Source organism: Phyllobates terribilis, unplaced genomic scaffold (assembly GCF_046119375.1).
Source record: "Phyllobates terribilis strain yellow unplaced genomic scaffold, ASM4611937v1 Scaffold_1__5_contigs__length_1240528914, whole genome shotgun sequence".
In the NCBI taxonomy this organism is placed as follows: domain Eukaryota; kingdom Metazoa; phylum Chordata; class Amphibia; order Anura; family Dendrobatidae; genus Phyllobates; species Phyllobates terribilis.
Window position 1 is genome coordinate 482,631,312 of NW_027362761.1, and position 24,021 is coordinate 482,655,332.

The window sequence follows — 24,021 nt, forward strand, 5'->3', positions numbered from 1 at the left end:
ATATGTTATTTTTGCCCCTATATATCTTTTATTCTTTTAGGCCCCCATATATTTTTTTTGTTTTTGGTCCCCAATAAATATTAAATACATTTCATTGGTGGCCAGTGGTTACTTAAAATAAATTAGTTTATACATTACCTGTCCCCGCCGATCGCCACCTAAAATAAAGTAAAAAATAAAAAACTACACCTATACTCACCTAGACACCGAATTCCCCGAAGTCATCGATCTCCTGTAATAAAATATAAAATAATAAACCACAACCTTATCCTTACCCCTCCGTAGTAGTCCACGAGTGTCCCACGAAGATCTCCAGTTTAGAGCAGCCACATAGAATGTGACCGCTCTAAACCGCTGCCGCCGCCAGAATGACGGGGCCGTAAAGCAGCCCCGTCATTGCATAAGCGGGTTCGCCGGAGTTCAGGCAGCGCTGCTCCGGTTAGCTCCTTTACGGCCCTCCTGTACCGTGAGAAATTCCCACGGTACAGCAGTGCCGTAAAGGAGGTCTCCGGAGCTGCGCTGACTGAATGCACTCCGGTGACCCCAGTCAGGGCTCACACTGCCGGGAGCGGACGTGTTCCCGGCAGTGTGAGCTTACAGCAGCCATGCACAGCTGTCACCATCTCCAGATGTGACAGCTGTGCATGGGAGATCAGCGCAGAAACGTGGACAGGTAACTATATTTTTTTTAGTAAACGAAGAATTAAATAAAATGGTGTGTTTTATTTCAAATAAATTATTTTTTTCTGGGTGTAGTATTTTTTTTTTCTTTCTAACACTTTGTAGGTTAGTAATGGGGGTGTCTTTTAGACGCCCATCATTACTAACCTGGGCTTCATGGCAGCTGGCGCTGACATGAACCCCAACCCTATTACCCCCTGCCACCGCACCAGGGCAGCGTGGAAGAGCGAGGCTAAGTGCCAGAATTGTAGCATCCTATGGATGCGCCATTTCTGGGGCGGCTGACGGCTGGTGTTTCTAGCCTGGGAGGGGGCCAATATTCATGGCACCCTTCCTGGGCTATTAATATCAGCCCCCAGCTGTCTGCCTAGCCTTTGCTAGCTATTAAAATAGGGGGGACCCCATGTCATTTTTTTGGGGGGGTCTCCCATTTTAATAGCTAGTAAAGGCTAGGTATTCAGCTGGGGGCTGATATTAGTAGCCTGGGAAGCTCCGTGGGTATTACCCCCTTCCCAGGCTTCAAACATCTGCCCCAGCTGTCTGCTTAACCTCCGCTAGAGACTAAAATTATGGGGGATCCCACGCCAATTTTTTTTTAAAATAAATCCTTTATTTTAACACTAAATGACACTTGAGGGGTTAATAAAGATGCAGTCCCTAAATTATTATTTATTTTTTAATTAATTTTTCCCAAAAATGTTGACGTGGGCTTCGCCATATTTTTGTATGCCAGCAGGTACAGCATCCAGGAACGGGCTGCCCCCAACTCCCAGCTGCCCATTTGTACCTGGCCGGACACAACAATATAGGGAAGCCCTTTTTTTTTTTTTTTTTCATTATTATTATTATTATTATTTCATGAATTTCATGAAATGATTTAAAAAAAAAAAATACGTGGTGCTTCGCCCTATTTTTGTGTCCAGCCAGGTACAACTAAGCAGCTGGGGGCTGGAATCCACAGCGCAGGGTGGCCCAAGCTTTGTGGACCCCCCTGCTGCGAACTGCAGTCCGCAGCCACCCCAGAAAATATCCCCATGAATTTCGGGCTTAGGGCCAGCGGATAATACAAAGCTGGCCCTATCCCCTTTATTAGCCAGTGAGCCACCGCACCAGGGCCCTGGATGAGCTGGATACAGCGCCAGAAGATGGCGCTTCTATGAACGCAGCATTTTCTGGGGTGGCTGCGGACTGCAGTTCGCAGCAGGGGGGGCCCACAAAGCTTGGGCCACCCTGCGCTGTGGATTCCAGCCCCCAGCTGCTTAGTTGTACCTGGCTGGACACAAAAATAGGGCGAAGCCCCATGTATTTATTTTTTTTAACTTATTTAATGAAATTCATGAAATAATAATAAAAAAAAAAAAAAAAAAAGGGCTTCCCTATATTGTTGTGTCCGGCCAGGTACAAATAGGCAGCTGGGAGTTGGGGGCAGCCCGTTCCTGGATGCTGTACCTGCTGGCATACAAAAATATGGCAAAGCCCACGTTAAAATTTTTGGGAAAAATTAATTAAAAAATAAATAATAATTTAGGGACTGCATCTTTATTAACCCCTCAAGTGTCATTTAGTGTTAAAATAAAGGATTTATTAATAAAAAAATTGGCGTGGGATCCCCCATAATTTTAGTCTCTAGCAGGTGTTAAGCAGACGGCTGGGGCAGATGTTTGAAGCCTGGGAAGGGGGTAATACCCACGGAGCTTCCCAGGCTACTAATATCAGCCCCCAGCTGAATACCTAGCCTTTACCAGCTATTAAAATGGGGGACCCCCCCAAAAAAATGACGTGGGGTGCCCCCTATTTTAATAGCTAGCAAAGGCTAGGCAGACAGCTGGGGGCTGATATTAATAGCCAAGGAAGGGTGCCATGAATATTGGCCCCCTCCCAGGCTAGAAACACCAGCTGTCAGCCGCCCCAGAAATGGCGCATCCATAGGATGCGCCAATTCTGGCACTTAGCCTTGCTCTTCCACGCTGCCCTGGTGCGGTGGCAAGGGGTAATAGTGGTGGGGTTCATGTCAGCGCCAGCTGCCATGAAGCCCAGGTTAGTAATGATGGGCGTCTATAAGACACCCCCATTACTAACCTACAAAGTGTTAAAAAGAAAAAAACACACTACACCCAGAAAAAAATAATTTATTTGAAATAAAACACGCCATTTTATTTAATTCTTAGTTTACTAAAAAAAAAATAGTTACCTGTCCACGTTCCTGCGCTGATCTCCCATGCACAGCTGTCACATCTGGATATGGTGACAGCTGTGCATGGCTGCTGTAAGCTCACACTGCCGGGAACACGTCCGCTCCCGGCAGCGGGAGCCCCTGACTGAGGTCACCGGAGTGCATTCAGTCAGCGCCGCTCCGGAGACCTCCTTTACGGCACTGCTGTACCGTGGGAATTTCTCACGGTACAGCAGGGCCGTAAAGGAGCTAACCGGAGCAGCGCTGCCTGAACTCCGGCGAACCCGCTTATGCAATGACGGGGCTGCTTTACGGCCCCATCATTCTAGCGGCGGCAGCGGTTCAGAGCGGTCACATTCTATGTGGCTGCTCTAAACTGGAGATCTTCGTGGGACACTCGTGGACTACTACGGAGGGGTAAGGATAAGGTTGTGGTTTATTATTTTATATTTTATTACAGGAGATCGATGGCTTCGGGGAATTGGGTGTCTAGGTGAGTATAGGTGTAGTTTTTTATTTTTTACTTTATTTTAGGTGGCGATTGGCGTGGACAGGTAATGTATATACTAATTTATTTTAGGTAACCACTGGCCACCAATGAAATGTATTTAAAATTTATTGGGGGCCTAAAAGAATAAAAGATATATAGGGGCAAAAATAACATATGGGGCAGTTTAAATAGCAGGATCAGGCTGATGGGAACTACTGCTCCCATCGAGCTGATCCTGCTGGCACGAGTGGACGGGGGACAGACATAGGCCGATGGGAGTAGTAGTGTCACATCGGCCTATGTCTGCCTGCACGCACACACCCGCAGACATCGCGCACAGACACCGCGCACACACCAATCATGATGGGTCTGGTGGTCTGGGAGGTGTGGCTGACCTGTGCGGCCGTGGGAAAGTTCATGTGAGTTCATACAATGCAGTCAAGCATGAACTCACATGAACCCTCTGAGGGCACCGCGGCTACTTCAAATGAACAGCTGATCGGCGTCACCTGATACCTCAGCTGTTCATTTGAAATAACCGGCGGGAAAGCGCAGCACAGAACGGGAAAGCCGGCGGTGAAGTCTTTTCACTGCCGGCTTCCCCGCCCGGGTCCTTCGCTCCCTGCTCCTTGGTGCTGCGCTCCCCGCCCGGTCCTAACTTATGATCGGGATGTGAGGTGGCCGGGGGAGCGGAGAATCGGGGTGGGAGGCTGCGGGGAAGCAGTATGGGGCTGTGTGATTGTTTAAATCAGGAGAATTCTCTCACGCTGGGATGGCATTCCGATATTAGTGTCCCATTGACTTGCAATGGTTTCCGGTATCGGAATCGGCGATATCCGATACTTCTTGGGTATCGGTCCAATCCGATATTTCCCGATATCTGAAGGTATCGCTCAACACTAGTCATGATCGGGTAGGGGTTCCCACAAAATGATGTACAGTTGCGGGTTCAAGGTGCTCACACCACCTCTAAACAAATTCTTTAAGGGATGTAGTTTCCAAAATGGGGTCACTTGTGTTTTTTTTTTCACTGTTAGGCACATCAGAGGCTCTGCAAACAAGACATGACATCCGCTATCTATTCCAGCCAATTTTGCACTCCAAAAGTCAAATAGAACTCCCTCTCTTCCGAGCCCTGCCGTGCGCCCAAACAGCAGTTTTCCTCCACTTCATGGGGTATCTCTGTACCCAGGAGAAATTTTACAACTAATTGTGTGGCCCATTTTCTCCTGTTACCCTTGTGAAAATCAAAAGGTTGGGGCTAAAGCAACATTTTTTGTGGGGAAAAAAAAATGTTAATTTTTTTTCTTCCACATTGCTTTAAAAGGAACCTGTAACGTTATTTCATGCATCTAAACTGTCCCCAGTGCGTTGTTAGTGATGCAATGTGCATAACTAACACGTTATTTTCATTAAAAACGGCGTTGTAATGATGTATAAAAAGCACTTTATCTACTTATATAGTACCTGCTCGTTTAGTCATTAGGGGTGTGATTCACTTTCTGTTCAGTCACGGGCGTCACCGCCCACTCAATTTGATTTAATTCCCTGGTTGCACTGCCATCAGTAGACTCCCACGCTTGAGCAGTGTGGCACTTGGAGCCGCGCATGCGCAGTGTCGATCAGGAAGCCGCACTTGCGCCGTGACGCACGGATCCCCGCTTGACCCTGCTCAAGCACGGCTGGCGACATGCTACACTCTACGCAAGTGCGGTCCTTAATAACATCTGATATTGATGCCTTATACTGAAAGGTCATCAGTATAAAAGCAGTGGAGCAACCTGTCACCAGATGAAAAGTGATCAGTTTTTGCTCTTATGGTCTTGCTGATCTGAGTATTTCAATTTTTATGTTCTTTACCAAGGGGATGTGACACATGGGATTCTCTGTGGGCATGTCTTTAGGGTCTTCTGCTTTATTACACTGTGAGAAATGCCCCCTTAGTGAAGACCTTAGAAATTAGCACTACATAAAAAGGCCCATATCCCTGAAATCGTATGGAAATGTAAAAAACATAATCAGGAGCGCAGTGGGTATACAATATCAGCAAAAAATGACCACTTTTGACCAGATGACAGGTCCTCTATAAGGGCTTAACGAGGTCAGGATTGCCAAGGAGATCTTGAACATTATAAGGTAAAAGTGAAGTTGCGAAAGCTCCAAACTGGGCCCATTTGCATTTGAAAATAGATAGACTAGGTGTTTAACCCCTGCACACTTTGACACTGATAAGAGCATAGATGTGGTCCAACCCTAATCTGTCTCAAGAGGTTTGGAGTGAAGAATAAAATTGGTACCAGCCAACAGCCGTTTCTGTGTTACAGGCCAAACCTGGGTAATAGTTTTCTGTACCCGTATAGCAGAATAGAGCGATTACTTATGAGCCAAGAATAGTGGCCACCAAGGCAGTAGCCACATTACTTCAGTCAGTGTTTGTTGATCCAACATTAGGAGGCAATAAAGTATAGGTACATATCAGGAGTTACTAGCCCATCTGGATCCTGAAAGTCTGAAGGTCAGCCAAACAAGCATGTTTGTCCCTGCCAGGAAAAGGATCAAAGTATGTTCTCAAAAAGTATACAGAAATTCCTGGGAACACGACGAGACTTAAAAGTAGATTTTGTTGTGATCATGCCAGAAGTGGTGGTAAGATGACTGCTGAAAATGATACAGAAATGGAAATATCACAAAACACAAGAATAAGGGTGAAAAATCAGAAATTAGTTGGAGGGAAGATGAGAAATAATGTCTGAAAATATAATTTTACTGAAAGAGATATGATGTTTGGAACAAACCTCCAGCAGATTGAGAGTGGGTGACAACCTGCCTGGGATAGCCCCATATCTGTCCTAAGAGATGAAGAGAAGGCAGCATTGTAAGGCCAGACTAGATGGACCTGGTGGTCTATTCTGTGTGTCTCTGAAAAGGTAAAAATAATAGATACTTTGGGTTGTGAAGAGGTTACTAAAAGTTCCTGAGTGGTTTTCTTGTGTCTAAAGTCCTTTCTTTATTAATTCAGGTCTGAATTATATCTATTTCTCTGAAAGCTGCTAGAATAAAAGGCATCCACCATTATGACTCGTGCAGAAATTGTCATCCAACTCTTCAAGAGTCCTGAATGGCAATTATGCCTAGTAATCAGGGCTGTGGAGTCAGTGTAAAATGGACCGGCTCTGACTCCTAAAATATAGGGTGGTCCAAAAGTAGGTGGACAGAAAATAATAACATTTATTTTGATTTATATATAAAATTATATTTACTAACACAAGCATAACATGGACAGTTAAATTTTATTCTGAACAATAATACAAAAGCCCTTACATTTTATCAACGCAGGAGCTCAAACTGTTTTCCATTACAATTTGCACAGCTTTGAAGTCGGCCTCTTACGCTTCGAGAAACTTTTTTGCACAAGTCTCTTTCGGTATTAATTTCTTGAAATGCATTTCTTATGTAATTTTTCAAATCACTGACACTTTTTTTGGTTTTCGACTATAAACTTTGTCCTTGAGTACTCCCCAAAAGAAAAAATCCATTGGGGTCAAGTCTGGTGAACGTGCCGGCCAATCAAGTGGGCCTCTTCGGCCAATCCATTTATTAGGAAATGTTTCATCAAGATACTCGCGGACTACTCTTGAATAATGTGGAGGGGCCCCATCTTGTTGGAAATAAAGGTCATTTGAATTAGGCTGTTGCTGTAACTGAGGAACAACTTGATTCATTAGAATTTCGAGATACTTATCTCCTGTGACTGTTCCATCAAAAAATATTGGTCCTAAAACACCAAAACTTGAAATACCACCCCAAACATTGACACCAGGCTCATTTAGTTGTTGCTCTAATGTTAAATGCATGTTCTCATTATACCAGTAAATACAATTATGTCTGTTAATATGGCCGGATAATTTGAAAGAAGCTTCATCACTCCACATAATATTATCTAAAATTACTGGATTTTCTTCAATTTCGTTAAGCATAATCTCACTAAATTGCAGCCGCCTGTCTGGATCATCCTCCAATAAACCATGAATTAGACGTGGACGATAAGCTTTCCACCCAATAGATTTCAGGACTCGCATGATAGAAGCTCGTGAAATTCCCAATTCCAAAGAGGCTCTTCTGGTGGACTTTTTTGGACTCTGAACAAATGTTTCAGCAACAAGTTGTTTATTATCTTCAGTACAGACTGTTTTGGGTCGACCAGTTTTTGGAGCATTAAGGATTGAGCCAGTGGCAGTGAATTTGTCACGAATGCGGTAAATGGTTTGTCTCTTTGGGGCTTGAGTACCAAATGTTTCAACCCACTTTGTCTAACGGTTTCAGCATGTTGAGATTTCCAATACTCTGTTAAAATCCATTTTCTTTGATCTGTATTTAAATTATTTGCCATTATATGTTATCTGAATTATCTGAAAAGAAAACTGATTTGGGGGAGATCTATCTGTGAAAACTAGATATGTGAAACTGGCTCAGTTGCCCTTAGTAACCAATCAGATTCCACCTTTCATTTTCCAAAGAGTCTGTGAGGAATGAAAAGTGGAATCTGATTGGTTGCTAAGGGCAATTGAGCCACTTTCACTTTACACCATGTTTGATAAATCTCCCCCTTCTTAACCTTATTACACTTTCTGTCCACCTACTTTTGGACCACCCTGTATATAATAAATTGGGTACAGTAATTCAATGCAATTTGCGGGGAATATATTTTCATAAGAATTTGGGAAAGTTATGAAATGTCCTATAAATGTCTGTCCTATTCCTGATCTAAGGGTCTAGACTTTTAGCTGAGATGAATCTGAGCTACAGTAAATTTATCACTTAAACATGAGCCGTGTGTGAGGGAGTTGGAGGTTTGGCTTACCGACTCCACAGCCCTGCTAGTAATGCTGTGGAAATGGGGGGAATGTATGGCTCGCATAACCTACAGATACCATACCGAGGTAAGCTAGTGGTTTCACTTGTACAGTACATGACTCACCTAAACGGAAATTAATACTTGAAATAAAACTATTTCTCACCACTCTTCACCATCTGCCGCAAAATGTTTCTATTCAAGCCAGGGTTGTCGGATATCAAACAATTTATCAGGGTTTTAGATGGAATTTGGTGGCAGATGGTGAAGAGTAGAAAGAAATGTGGGGGATTATCAGGTAGTTTATATATAATAGAACACATCTAGTTAGTTGTGAGGTTTATTGCTAGGTGTGGAAACCAATATCCCATCAATCTTGATATGAGGGAGTATTTATATCCACTGATTTCCCCATATACAGTAGGTCAGGTTGCAAGTTCTCTTTTGGAACCTACATGTGTTGCTCTTTAAGATGTATGCAATCTGGCAAATCTCTGTTTTGGGGTCCATAAAATGGACAGGTGTCTTGTGCCTGACATGGTGGTCGTTTTACCTCAATTCACTATCATAAATACTCCATCTGGCACCTAATGTGTAAAAATATTCTCCATTTGCCTCTAGAAAACCTCTGCATACAAATTCCAATAAAAAAAAAATCCATGTAAATAACCTTTGATCCTTGTTAAGCGTTAGTTAAAATGTACTCGTCATAATGGGAATCTCATCGCCAGGTTTGAAACGTATGAAGTTAATCAATCAAGTGGTAAAACTGGAGAGACAAAAAGCGCAAATAGGGTCTTATCTGATAACCAAGTGGTGTAAAATATTATAGGTTCGTTCACCTGATGGGGTTGTGAAAGTCATGACTCCTATAGAAGCATATAAAGGCTGCAGCAGGACCACCAAGGAGATACATGAGGGATACAGTGGTTTCCAAGTCCGCGCTGCCCAAGGTTCAAAGGTACAATCACACACGAAGATGGAGCATGAATGTGGTTTATTTTGTCAATGTGTTTCAAGGTTTTCAAAGCTCTTCATCAGGACCAAACCACAATGATGGTTTGGTCTTGGTGAAGAGGTTTGAAAACCTTGAAACACATTGACAAAATAAACCACATTCATGCTCCATCTTCGTGTGTGATCGTACATTTGAACCTTGGGCTGCGCAGACTTCAAACACATGAAGTTAAGCAGACGTGTTTATGGGGGGCTGTGGAAAAATAATGGTCAACTCTCAAAAATCATACATGTATAGTGAACTCTAGGTTACTGCTGTCTTGTAGCTGTCACTAAAGCACAATCAATCAGGAGGCATTAAGCACCAGAAAGCGAGATCTGCTGCAGCACAAGTCTCAGCTTTTACTTTACTGTAGTTTTACTAAAACTTCTACTAGAATTCAACTATTTAAAAAAAAGATTCTTCCCCATTCACCCTTTCACAGTTCATGTAAAAACGAATTCAGACTAATTACTAGATCCCACCCAATAAGCTGACTTTTTTCTGTATTTGCAAGCTCACGTTTCAACTCTTTTTTTGGTCTGGCCCTCTGGTCAGATATGACATTACTCCTTTTAGTTAATCAGTTTTTTGCTGATAGGTAATAATTGTTAAATTGGTTTTGCCAAAACTCTAAGTGATCAGATGTTCTTAAAATAAAAATAAAAAAAAAAAGTATTTTTATTTCTTTTTTTTCACACTTATTCACATTGTTTTATAAAAAAAAAAAAAAAACCTACATGGTATCGCCTCATTCATGACATTCCCTATCGTTAGAGACTGACCCCTGATCCCTTTAGACACACAATTTTTTCTACTTAATATTTCACAATTTAAACTCAGTTGTAAACGAAGACCGCTTTTATTGCACACAACGGCTAAAAGCTATTTGATAGCCTGTAAATGTAGGTCGGCTCAGTCTCCATCAAACAAAGAGGTACATCTGCGAATACAAGATGTTAGAAGTGTGGAATATCTCTAATAACTTCAAAACGCTCGATAGTTTTATTTATCTGGACTCTGGGAGATTGTTAGTGATTGTAGCTATAAAAATGATTTAGATAGTATAGGCAGATTAAGTAATGTTCTTTACCTCCTTCCCCTCCTCATGTATCATTGTTTTGCCAGTTTATTGCTTTGGTTTTTATAGTATACTAGGATGTAGACTCTTCGAGTCTGATATTTTTTTTCGTTACTGATAACTTTCCTTGTTAATAAAAAAAATTTAACTATTGGCTATTTTTTTCAAGTCACATGCCTTTGATATTTCATGCTTTTTTTTTTTTCCTTTCAGTTAAACTATTTTGAAAAATTTCAGTTAAATAAAAAAAAAAAAAATATTACATTCCCTATATTAAAATTTAACAGGTTATTTCAACCACACAGTAAATACTTTAAAAAGTGAAAAAAAAAATGCTAGAAGACCTTCTTCTCTTTCCATTGCCTCCCCACAAAAAAGTCCAAACACGGCATCATTGGAGTAAAAATTTGTATCAAAACAAAGAAAGTACATATTTGGTATCACCATAATCATACACACATGTAGTATAGAGCTAACACAGTTTTCATGTCGTATGGTGAACTACTAACATTTTAACAACATTGGCGGAATGACTGCTCGCTTTTTTTGCATTCCTTTAAAAAAAAAAAATAGCTTACTGATTAACTTTTGTTAACTATGTGTAAGCCGAAATGGTGCCCTTGATAAGTACTACTTATCCTGCATGAAACACGCCGTCCTACAGCGATGTGGAGGCAATAGAAGCAAAAAGTTTTGGTTCTATTAATGTAGCGATTTCAAAAGCTTAAAAAAAATAAGCTTGGTAATAAAGAGGCTCTGGTAGTGGTTAATAAAATGGTTAATACATTTTGAGTTCAGATGCTGGATTTTTTTCATTCACATTGTAACACTATACACAGGAATACAGCTTAGCATGCATCTAGCATCTCTGACTGGGAGCTGCATTACTGTATCGTCCCTTTTCTGGCCATTAGCGCCCATTTATTTCAACTGTCATAAAACATACACCCTGCTGCACTGTCTATACAGACAATACTGGAAAGAAGTATGTGTGGTCCACATGGCCGCCACCTGGGGATGTTTAATGGAAACTTGTCCGGTCTTCTGACTGTTCCAAATAGTTATTATGGCGGATTACAGACCAATTTGTTCTAAAACGATTTGATGTAACTTGGTAACATGGCAATCTTTCTAAAATGATCTTTCATCCTGCATCACTGCATAAGCTAATGAGGCAGGACTACTCCAGCAGCGTGGCTCTTTCCCCAGACTAGTCCTGCCGCAGATTTTCTAATCTTACCGCAGTGTTTGTGAATCACAGCCTCCATACGGTCACAGCCTCCATACGGTCACAGCCTCCATACGGTCACAGCCTCCATACGGTCACAGCCATGGTAGTGCCATTGTCCAGGCTGTCGATCACACCCAGGGATTAGACGATCCCATGCAGGACTAGTCTGGGGAAATGTACCCCTCTCTGGACTAATCCTGCCTCATTGGCATATGCAATGCTGGAGGATAAAAGTTCATTTTTTAAAAATTGCCGCATTTGTGAGTCACACCAAACACCTTATCAAATAAAGGAATTGGCTTGTATAGTGGGGGACCTAACATATTCCCTTTAAAAAATATTATTGAAAATATACAATACACATTATTTTGTCGTGGCCACCTGTGTAAGTTTCAACAGTTGAAACAGATGTTCAATTTGCGTAACTCTGATTTTCTACCATTACGGCACGCAGTGAGGGCTTTACTGATCTTTCCATCTTGACTAAAGGTTTTCTAGATTATGTAGTTCAAGCTAAAGTTACTAAAGGTCTTTATCTTTTACTTTATAAGTACCTGCTAATACAAATTCTAGGGAATGCCATGGATTTGGTAAAATCTAGGTGGCAGAGAAATGTGGGTCATATTTCCTTTGACACCTTTCCTGGCTACTCCAAAATATCCTCTGACTCGATCAATGTGACCCAAAGAAGATCTCAACTGTTTCTTATACATAGAGCTTATGGACCCCCAAAAGTACGGTAAAAGATGGCCTTATAACAGATGATGATTACCCACGGTGTAGGGAAGAGGGGGCCGACTTGGTTCGTATGTTTTGATAATTTTCTCGCTTAGCTGGGCTATGGGTAATGTTGGCAGAATAATTAAAGAGGGTTTATAACATTCAAATTCCCTTAAATCCTAAATCTTGTATACTGGGATATGTAGGAGATATTGGAGGTACGACCCCAGTACAATTAGCAATAGCACAAATCTTATTGGTAGACATTGGCTTGCAAATATTTCTCCCTCGATAGAAGAGGTAATTTAGTGTCTGAACAATACTAATATAATGGAAAAGAAGGTATATATTAAGAGGGACACAATTGCTAAGTTTGGTAAACAATTGGGTGATTGGATTGGATGTCCAGTGATAGTATCTGATGTCTTAGCAAGGGATGTGATCTTTAATATATTCGGCCTTTCTGAGTTAACTCTTTAATGTTAGTTACCCTTAAAAATAATGTATTTCATTTTTTCCCTTGGTAATAGCACGCCCTGTTTGTAAGCAGCCCATAAAAAAGAGTGGGGTAGAAAAGTTTGGGGGACGTGGAGAGAGTTGAGGTTAAAAATCTGAGTGTCCATTATATTCAAGAACATTGAATGTGGATTCTTTATTCAATTGTTTGTGACTCATCGTGAGCCATGTTTTTCTCAATTGCTCTTCTGTATTTTATATTTTTGTTCAATACAAATGATGTTGAGGCTGAGTCCCTGATTCTAGTGATGTCACTTACTGGTCTGTGTATGTGTGTTGCCGTTTCAATAATATCAGTGTTTTATCAGCAGGAGATTATCACTACAGGACTAGGTGTCTCCTGCCTTCTAGTCAACTGCTCTGTGTACTCCCGCTCCACCACTGATGGGCAGCTTTCTCTCAATGTACAGTGTACACAGGAAGCTGCCAGTCAGTGATGTGGATTCAGAGAACCGCAAGATCTGCAGCAGAGAAAACAGTGATTGTATCAAAACTGCACCAAGCAGCCCAGTAAGTGACACATCGCTAGAATCAGGGTCTCTGTCCCTACATCATGCTATTCTCTGATTATATAGCAAAAAGCTGGTGACAGATTCACATTAATGTCTACATGCTGGAAAACGTGTTGCTTAGGGTTGAAAACTTAGTTGTCATATCCTAATTTTATATCTTTTCCATCTTATTAGGTTAAGGCCGCTACTGGAGAGCAGGTATCTGCTGAAGATTTAGGAGGGGCAGATTTGCACTGTAGGTAAGGTATTGCCTTCACTTGCTTGCAGGCTTAATATTGCTGTGCTGTTGGTTTATATCCTTCTATTTACTCTACTCTCCGAAGTTTCTGATGATAGATTACTTCTTGTTGAGCCCTTGTGTATTAAGAGGAACTTGTCTGTCGATTCATGCTGCCCAAACCACGGACAGGACGACTCGGAGCCTGGCTGCATGATTGCATCAGAGTATGGTTTTTCTCTGAAACGCTGCAGCTCGATTATTCATTTGCTGTTTTTTTTTTAAGTCGCTTTTCTTTTTTTAGGTACACCTTAACGCCATTGGATGGCTTTTGTGCACTCTGATCATACAGCAACTTGGAGTTCATGTATTCACTAATCACAGTGTGCTGATGCATAGTGTATATATACTTTTCTTTTTTTGTCTTGCACATTGAATTAATGCACAGTTGCATAAACACTCTGAGGCCAAAATACGAACATATAAGTACACGATGTGTCAGCACCCCTTCACCCCCGGGCGATTTTCAGTTTTTTCGTTTTAGTTCCCCCTCCTCCTTATCAATAGTCATAACTTTTCTATTTTTCAGTTTACATAGCTGTATAAGGGCTTGTTTTTTGCAGGATGAATTGTACTTTTAAATGACACCATTAGTGTTGAGCGAGTAGATTTCATTAACACTTTTGGCGAGCACACTCGGGTGCTCGCCGAGTATTTTGGCGTGCTCGGCATTTCTTTTACTGTTGCTGCAGCTGCAAGTGTCACTGCTGTTAGACAAGCTGTGACACATGCATAGATTGCCTGTTCGACATGTCTCTGCATGTGTCACAGCTGTCTAACATAAAAATACTCGGGTGCTCGCCGAACGGGTTAATGAAACCTACTCGCTCACCACTAGACACCATCCATTTTATCATGTAATACACTGGAAAGTGGGAAAAAAATCCAAGTGCATCGAAATTGCAAAAACAGTGCAATTCCACAACTTTTTTTTTTTTAATTTACCAGTTTACTATATAGTAAAACTGACCAGGCAATATGATTCTCCAGGTCAGTATGATTACACAGATAATAAACTTGTGTAGTTTTTTTTTTTATTATTATTATTATTATTTTTTTTTTTTATTATTATTATTATGTGGTGAAAAAAAGCTGTAAAAATTAGTTTACAAAAAAAATTTTTTTTTCCTTGTGTTGCCATTTTTTGAGACCCGTAACATTTTACATTTTCAGGGGGATATGGAGATGTGTGATGGCTTATTTTTTTTGTGCCGTGAACTGATGTACCATATTTTTCGGACTATAAGACGCACCAGTCCATAAGACGCACCTAGGTTTTAGAGGAGGAAAATAGGGGAAAAAAGTTTAAGCAAAAAATGTGGTCATGATGCCCTGTTATGGAGTAGGGGGTCTGCTGCTGACACTGGTATTGGGGTAATGTCCCACAATTCTGTTAATATCCTCCATCCTGGTATGTATGGCCCCTCCTTTCTGGTATACGTGGCCCTCATCCCCATCCAGGTATGCATGGCACCCCTTGGTCCCCCATCCAGGTATGCATGGCACCCCTTGGTCCCCCATCCTGGTATGCATGGCACCCCTTGGTCCCCCATCCTGGTATGCATGGCACCCCTTGGTCCCCCATCCTGGTATGCATGGCACCCCTTGGTCTCCCATCCTGGTATGCATGGCACCCCTTGGTCTCCCATCCTGGTATGCATGGCACCCCTTGGTCTCCCATCCTGATATGCATGGCACTCCTTGATCCCCCTTCCTGGTATGCATGGCACCCCTTGATCCCCCTTCCTGGTATGCATAGCACCCCCTGATCCCCATTCTAGTATTCACAGCGCCACTTGATTCCACCATCCTGGTATGCATGGCACCCCTTGATCCCCCATCCTGGTATGTATGGCACCCCTTGATCCCCCATCCTGGTATGTATGGCACCCCTTGATCCCCCATCCTGGTATGTATGGCACCCCTTGATCTCCCCCATCCTGGAATCCATGGCACCCCTTGATCTCCCCCATCCTGGAATCCATGGCACCCCTTGATGCCCCCATCCTGGAATCCATGGCACCCCTCTGAGCCCCCATCCTGGTATGCATGGCACCCCTCTGAGCCCCCATCCTGGTATGCATGGCACCCCTCTGAGCCCCCATCCTGGTATGCATGGCACCCCTCTGAGCCCCCATCCTGGTATGCATGGCACCCCTCTGAGCCCCCATCCTGGTATGCATGGCACCCCTCTGAGCCCCCATCCTGGTATGCATGGCACCCCTCTGAGCCTCTATTACGCTGCCCACAAAAAACAATCCTACTCACCTCCTCTTTCCTCCAGCGCTGTCCCGCTCTGCTGCTGACACTCTCACTGTGCGAGCCGCGCATAGCAGGGCGCGAATGGCGTCCCTGCCATGCACCCTCACACAGTGAGATGCTGTGCTGGTATAGTCATTGCTCCCCACGCTGGGACTGTGTGCGTGGGGAGCAGTGACCATTCAGTCTGTTCAATAGCCGGCGCACTGTACCGCAGCGCAGCTCCTGCTGTGCTCTGCGGTCTGTGTGCCTGCTATTAAAGACAATGGATATTCACTACAACCCATGGGAGTGGGTTGTAGCAAATATTCATGAGCTTTAATAGCGGGCACAAAGATCGCAGAGAGGCAGCTGGAACCGCGCTGCGGCTCCAGTGTGCCGGCTATTAAGAAAAATGAATATTCATTTTCTTTAGTAGCTGGCACAGGGTAGGCTGCAGCAAGCGGCTGCTGCCTCCAGTGCTACGCTGATCACCCACCACCACGCACAGCCATGTATATAGTATTCGGACTATAAGACGCACCCCCACTTTCCTCCAAAATTTTGGAGGAAAAAAGTGCGTCTTATAGTCCGAAAAATACTGTATTTACTGATACCATTTTGGGCTACATCCCGTGTTTTAATTGCTTCTTATTGCATTTTATTGCAATCATGCGCATTAAAAAAAACAAAAAAAAACGTAGTTCTGGCATTTCGATTTCTTTCTCTTGCCGTTTAATGATCAGATTAATTTATTTAATATTCTGATCGGACTTTTACAAATGCAGTGATACCAAATTTGTGTATTTTTTTGTTTGTTTTTTTTATTCTTATTTTTAAAAACTTTTATTTTTAAACTCTTTACTGTATTTCTTAGTCCACTTCAGGGACTTGAACCTGCCATCATCTGATTGCTTCTACTATACACAGTAGTGCTACAGTACTGCTGGGAATAGCAAACACAGTCTTCTTTGAACGCCAGTTGCAGGCTGGCTTTCAGAGGAGTACCATAATGACAAGCACAGAGGTCTTCAGCAGATTCTCGACTGCCATGGCAACTCATCGGCACCCCACGGTCACGACGCGCGTTAAATTCCGCTGACCGAGATTGACAGCGGCATTTAAATGGTTTACAGCCATGGGTAGAGCTCCGCTCCACCTGCGGCTATTAGAGGCAGATGATGGCTGAATAATTCAGCCATCATCTGCCGGGAAAGATGCAGGCTCCGCTTTCGAGCCCGCATCAGTCAGGGACCCAGTACATGACGTAACTGTACGTCATATGTCGGGAAGGGGCTAACTCCCTGCCTAACAAGCGTTTTGTACAGTATAAGTGATTGTAATGTATGGCAAAAAAAAAAAAAAGTAAAGATCCATTTCTAATATGTTAATTAGTTTCGGACTAGTCAAGGGGGTGTTAATTTCCCCACACTAATCATGTTACTACTCCCCTGTGGGCGTAATAACATGATCTACCGGAGTCGGCATTGCAAGTCCCGCGCATGTGCGTAACTTTCCTCATGTCATGTCGGTGCGCAGTGATGCCGGGGGGCGTACATCCAGATGCTATACCAGTCTTGCTGGAGTAGAGGTTGCCGAATACATTTTAGACGCCACTCTTCTAAAACAGTTGCGCTTCTGTGCGCCGCACCAGAAATGCTACTCTAGTAGGCAATTGAATGAATGTGATGGGCAGGCGTGGTGACACCCCTGTCCAGTCCTGATCCTCCCCAGCTCAGCCCCTTCGGTGTACTTGATTCAACTTAGAATGAAAAACGCCAAAAGTCACTATTTCGTGACCTTTCAAAGATTTTATGCCCATTTCTGGCAGTAAAGCTTTGATGAATACACCCCATAGACTTTCATTGCCAAGTTTGATCCAACCCTCAGATCAGCATCAAACATGGCTACGTAATTTTGCACAGACCATTGGCCCACAAAAATTACGGACATGTGAATAGACTATATGAAGTCTGTAGTCTATATAACAGTAAGGCAGTTCACAATGTGTTCAATGTTCACATTTATCTTGGCCCTATGAGTGATCCTGTAATGCCAGTCGCTGCCGACACTACATATATAGAGCTGTGCCTTGTTAAAGAGTCTGGAGCCTATAATTCTGCATAAATGTATCCTTGAGTATAACCGTTCCCAGCTGTGACTTGTTTTATGAAGTCTGTCTTCAACATCTACTTTAAGAACATGACGTGCATGTGATAATATTATATTAGGTAGTAATTCTTTTATACAGCTACATTCTTCTTATACCTGAGCACTTGTCGCGCTGTTTTTCTACACTGAAATCCGTAACTCGACTGTCGTCACCATTGAATTCAATTACTAATTTCCCCTGAGCAATCTGTTATGTTGTTCAGTGAACATGAAGGAATGTTCAGGAAAGGTTATTAATGATCTCAATTATAGGCAAAACATGTGTGTATATATATGATTAATTACACACACACACACACACACACACACACACACACACACACACACACACACACACACACACACACACACACACACACACACACATATATATATATATATATACACACACACATACATACATACATACATACATACATACATACATACATACACACACAACTACACCCTCTTTGAATTAATGTTTCTATGTATCAGGACATAATAAAAAACATCTGGTCCATAGAAGGTCTAAAAGGGACTGTCAGCACAGAATGACTGTTCAGACCAAGTACAGGCGATCGGTGCATCATGTTGGGGCCAAATATTTAAGTACACCTTCTCACCTGCTTGCAGCAGGTCTTACAATCAGTTAAGATTCAAGGCTGTCTTCTTTATACTGTTCCTTTTCTTTCTGCAGTTTACTAACCTGTAGGACATCTTTTTGACTTTTGTTTGCTAATATAAGCTGATGGATGCCTTTTAGAGTTACCCAGAGTACATACTAAGCATACATCATGTGACAACAATATAAAAATAAAATGTAATAAATGTAGCTTGCATATTCTTAGGTGTTCTGGGTCGGTCTTGGAGTTGAGCAAAAAGATTTGCAGGACCACAATCCGGCAGCCACGTGGTTAGTCTGTGGCTGCTGTGCCAGAACCCTGCGATCCTCCTACCTGTTGGCATCTCCTTCATCCCTTCTGATTAATAGGCCCGGTGCACCATAATGTATGCATCACGCTGCGCCTACTAGGAGGTGAAGGAGAAGCCAGGAGGTAGGAGGAGGTTTGCACCACTGGTCCATGGACTACCATTGTGGCTGCTGGCTCGAGGTCCTGCAAATCTTTTCCTATATAGTGTGTTAGGGGAGAATTATACTTATTTATAGAACAGTTTTTTATATTGTCAGTCTACAGGGAAAACATTAGAAATTAAACAATTAATTTTTTTGTTTCAAATTAGGAAGTCTGGTGTGACTGATCACTACGCATTAGATGACAACCATGCCCTTCATCTGGCTCGGAAAACAGTCAGAAGCTTAAACTATAAAAAGACCCTTGATGTAAGTTGCATATATTCTGTAATCGATTCTGTAGTCTGAATTATTTTTGGATTCCTGGAAAAATAAAAAAACTTGATATTATGATGCATGACTTTAATAGATGCTTATTTCGCATAAAAATCAGCAACAAAACTTAGAATTGGATTTTGAAACTGGTTGATAGGACATGCAGATTTTATAGTCTACATTGCAAAGGGTTAATCCAAAGTCAGAACTTGACATGCTGTGGATTACAGAATCTGCAGCATTGGCTTTACAACCCTGTCTGCATGTAATGTACTGTGAGCTCTGCACTGAAAATCCCCAACAGTTCTGCAGCGGGGAAATTCACCCTTATGGTGGAGATCACTGCCTCATTTTTATGTTATTTTCACTTTAATTTATTTAAGGTGACTGTTGAAAAGCCTGAAGATCCACTCTTCCCAGCAGATGAGCTGTACGGGATTGTTGGTGACAATTTAAAGAAGAATTTTGATGTTCGAGAGGTAATGCCTTATTTTACAGTGACAATATAGGGCCCTGTTTTGTTTTGTTTTTTAGAATATTACAATACACAAGACATAATCTATATAACAAAACAAACTTGTTTGCTGAACCCCAAATGTATGCTTTACATCCTTATCGTGTGGGGGATAATCCTGGTATACAGGTAAGCATGGGGGCTCATTTCTAGTAAAATCATATTGCTTCTTACTGGCTATTGATTCAAGAGTAAGTAAGAGACTACACTTGCTCTTATCCATGACGCAGGATCCCATGGCTTTTACATTGAAGACTCAGAATTACCTTGATGCTATTAAGAATGGCTGAACATCTGCCGACCATATACTTTGTCTCTTCCTTGTCCTCCTGCTTTCTAAATCTCCTCTAGGGGAAAAAATTGTATTCATTATCGTTCCACCATCTCCTGTGGGAATTTAGGACATTTGTCCTTTGTAGCGGCTACAAAAAGTGTCTCCTACTCCGGATGACTCAGGACATCTCTGCATTTTGAGCACCGTCTATTGATTTCAGAAAGCGTCGTGTAATGTATAAAGGGGTTGTCTCACGAGTGTTTATGCCAAATCCTAGATTTGGGTACAGTAATGTTGGTGGCAGACTAGTTATTCTTACCAAACTTGCCCTCGTATATCTATTTTAGCCCCCCATAATATTCTCCATGGTTTGTATACCTGAGAAACCATGCTGAGCTATGTGTGACGGAGTCTGCTGTTGTATCCTTTACAATGTCCAAACTTCTTCAAACATAACCAGTTGCTTTTCAATTGCCGTTCCAAACCAAACAGTCTAAATCGGACATGATTGAGTTTAAGGTGCAATCGCAGAAAAATGATAAATTACCTCCAGTGGCTTCACTTAGAATTCATCAGAAGCGCTGCGTGCGATCTCCTGTATAATCTCATCCGCCCCGGCCGTCTCGCTAACAGGGAGAACCGCCATTACCCGGCTTTCAAAGCAACTCTGAGGTTTATCGCAGCCTCCTACTAGTATTTCTCTTAGAACTAATATCCTGCAGGTGAACATTTTCTTTTCCGACCATTCCTGATGTTATTAATTCTGCTCATGTAGAAAAGGGAGAGGATCAGCTCCCAGCAGCCTCGGGTTTCATTTTTCCCCTTTAATTCTGTGTAAATTACTTCAAGTGTAACAAGTGCAAGTAAACAAATGGGGTCTATAAGGATCAATGGCTTTGAACAACAATTTCCTTTTGAATTGCATAGTAAACTTCTGTCCTCATTACCCGAGAATAGAAATATTACTTACCGTATTTTCCCCGGAAACGAAGAAATGGAGCCTGGCTGCCATATAAGAGACAACCCATAGGAAAGTGAGGTGCTGCTTTTATAATTAATAAAATAAAAAAATCTCAATGATTGGGGTCAGGGTTTAGATGAATATTAACTCTTGCGCCCTGACAGGCAGGTTATTTTTAGGTCAGGGCGCTGAGCAATTCTATGCTCGTCTGAATGAGCCATAAGAATGAGAATATTGGAGAATTCCCTGGTGGAGCACTAGTGTAAGTGCTAGAGTTAGCGCAAATCGATTCACAGGACCAGATCCAATGGCCCACGTCAATAATCTGTGGTTGCCTGATGGGAGCCTTGTGAGCCACCTCTTACCTAATGGCATTCTCTGCTCCTCTGTTGATTAGCTGGCCTGGTGCGACGTAGTGCCAGGCTGGCTAATCAAAAGAAGAGCCGCGGATGTTGTAAGATAAGAGGCTGTTCTTCGGCAAGAAATCATTGATGTGGCCGATGGACTGGGTCTTGCGAATCAATTCACACCGACTCTAGTAAGCGCCTGTTCTGTAGCAATGGCATGGAGGATTGTAATACAATGCAAATTTGTATCTTTTCAGAAATGTTTCACCATTCTTATCTGTTGAGAAATATACTATTTCTGCACTTTATAGGTTATTGCAAGGATTGTGGATGGAAGCAAATTTGATGAGTTTAAAGCACTTTATGGAGACACATTAGTTACAGGTACAGTATATATTAGGAATTACTGAAGATTGTTTCATTAATCTGCTTCAAAATAATTTTGTTTTATTATATATTTTTTGCATGGGCACGTTTTTTTCCATTGACATCAGTCTTTGGTCAGCTATGTTTAATGCAGAAGCCCGAGTATTACATTTAAAGTACTCACTCTTGGAAAAGTAGACACCAAACGTTTCTTGCAATGTAAAATAACAAAATCAGATCGTACTCCTCCTCCCCGGGTCCAGTGCCAGATCCTGGGGGAGGATGAGTATTACATGATTTTGTTCTATATTTCAGGAAAAACAATAGATTTTCAGATCTGAAGAGGGAAAAAATTGGTTTTCAAACAGTATATATTCTTGTATTATGTGATGTCATATTTTTGTTATTAAATTGATTCTTTTTATTACTTCAAAGGTTTTGCCAGAATATTTGGTTACCCAGTTGGTATTATTGGGAATAATGGCGTCCTCTTCTCAGAATCTGCTAAAAAGGCAAGTGTACGGTGATCACGAGACACAGCTGCCATATTATAACACTTATTCGCTTTGAATGGTGTTTTCGGTCATAAAGGCCTTCCAGAATAAAATGATTACAGGGTGTCCTGCTTCTAAAATCCGAAACAGTCAGCTGTAATCTTAAGTTAAACCTGGTAGCAAGCGTTTTATATTGGTATAACAGTACTAACAGTACTAAAGTATCAGCGCATAGTTCTCATTTATATGAATAAGCTGTTTGTGTAGTCATGTTGGGTCCTCCAGAGGAAGAGATGTGCTAGCTGCTCTTTTCTCTAACTCTTAGAGATCCTGAATGAAGGTCCTGTTGTCTAAGTATGCCCGATTTTGCTGCGTTTTTCAGGATCCCAAAGTTAATCTTTGCTTTCACCTTGAAAGCATGAGCAATACAAGGTGCTAGGCCACCAATGCAAGACGTATGTGAAAACATAAAACGCTTTTGCAAAAAAGGGCAGTTTGACCAAATTATTTAGGGGAAAAGTTGTTGTTTTATGTTCGGTAGGGCATTGTTTACTCTTTTAACACACATTAATTTAATTTATCACTAATTCCAATTAAACTACTGTATTTTTCGGACTATAAGACGCACCGGACCATAAGACGCCCCAAGGTTTTAGAAGAGGAAAATGGCAAAAAATGTGGTGATGAGGCACTGTTAAGGGGGAGGGGGTCTGCTGCTGACAGTTATAGGGGTAATGTCCCCCAATTCTGTTAATATCCCACATCCTGGTATATATGGCTCCCTCCTTCCTGTCATATGTGGCCCCATCTCCATCCTGATATGCATGGCACCCCTCATCCCCATCCTGATATTCATGGCCCCCTCATCCCCATCTTGGTATGCATGGCACCCCAATCCCCCATCTTGGTATGCATGGCACCCCAATCCCCCATCTTGGTATGCATGGCACCCCAATCCCCCATCTTGGTATGCATGGCACCCCAATCCCCCATCTTGGTATGCATGGCACCCCAATCCCCCATCTTGGTATGCATGGCACCCCAATCCCCCATCTTGGTATGCATGGCACCCCAATCCCCCATCTTGGTATGCATGGCACCCCAATCCCCATCTTGGTATGCATGGCACCCCAATCCCCCATCTTGGTATGCATGGCACCCCAATCCCCCATCTTGGTATGCATGGCACCCCAATCCCCCATCTTGGTATGCATGGCACCCCAATCCCCCATCTTGGTATGCATGGCACTCCAATCCCCCATCTTGGTATGCATGGCACCCCAATCCCCCATCCTGGTATGCATGGCGCCCCTCATCCTGGTATGCATGGCGCCCCTCATCCTGGTATGCATGGCACCCCTCATCCTGGTATGCATAGCACCCCTTGATCCACATCCTGGTATGCTAGACACCCCTTGATCCACATCCTGGTATGCTAGACACCCCTCATCCTGGTATGCATGGCACCCTGTATCCAGGTCCTCATCCCTCTTCCTGGTATGCTTGGCACCTCCCTGATCCCCATCACGTTGCACACTGTGTGAGCCGTGTATGGCGTTACTGCCATGCGCCCTGACACAGTGTGAGATGCTGTGCCAGAATAGTTACTGCTCCCCGCGCCAGAACTGTGTGCGTGGGGAGCAGTGACCATTCACTCTCCTTAATAGCGCGCACACTGTACCCGCAGCGCGGCTCTTGCTCTGGCCGGTGGTCTGTGTGCCCACTATTAAAGACCATCAATATTCACTACAACCCATGGGAGTGAATTGTAGTGAATATTCATGGTCTTTAATAG

The 24,021-nt window shown here is 42.5% G+C and overlaps 1 protein-coding gene across 1 annotated transcript in view; it reads left to right on the forward strand.

Annotated features, from left to right (window-relative positions):
* The window catches only part of MCCC2 (methylcrotonyl-CoA carboxylase subunit 2), a 108,104-nt gene that overhangs the window by 34,572 nt on the left and 49,511 nt on the right, over positions 1-24,021 (forward strand). The window contains exons 8-12 of the mRNA XM_073655032.1: positions 13,428-13,492; positions 19,165-19,264; positions 19,654-19,749; positions 21,678-21,750; positions 22,168-22,244. Coding sequence (XP_073511133.1) covers positions 13,428-13,492; positions 19,165-19,264; positions 19,654-19,749; positions 21,678-21,750; positions 22,168-22,244 — 411 coding nt within the window. The remainder of the gene's footprint in view (positions 1-13,427; positions 13,493-19,164; positions 19,265-19,653; positions 19,750-21,677; positions 21,751-22,167; positions 22,245-24,021) is intronic.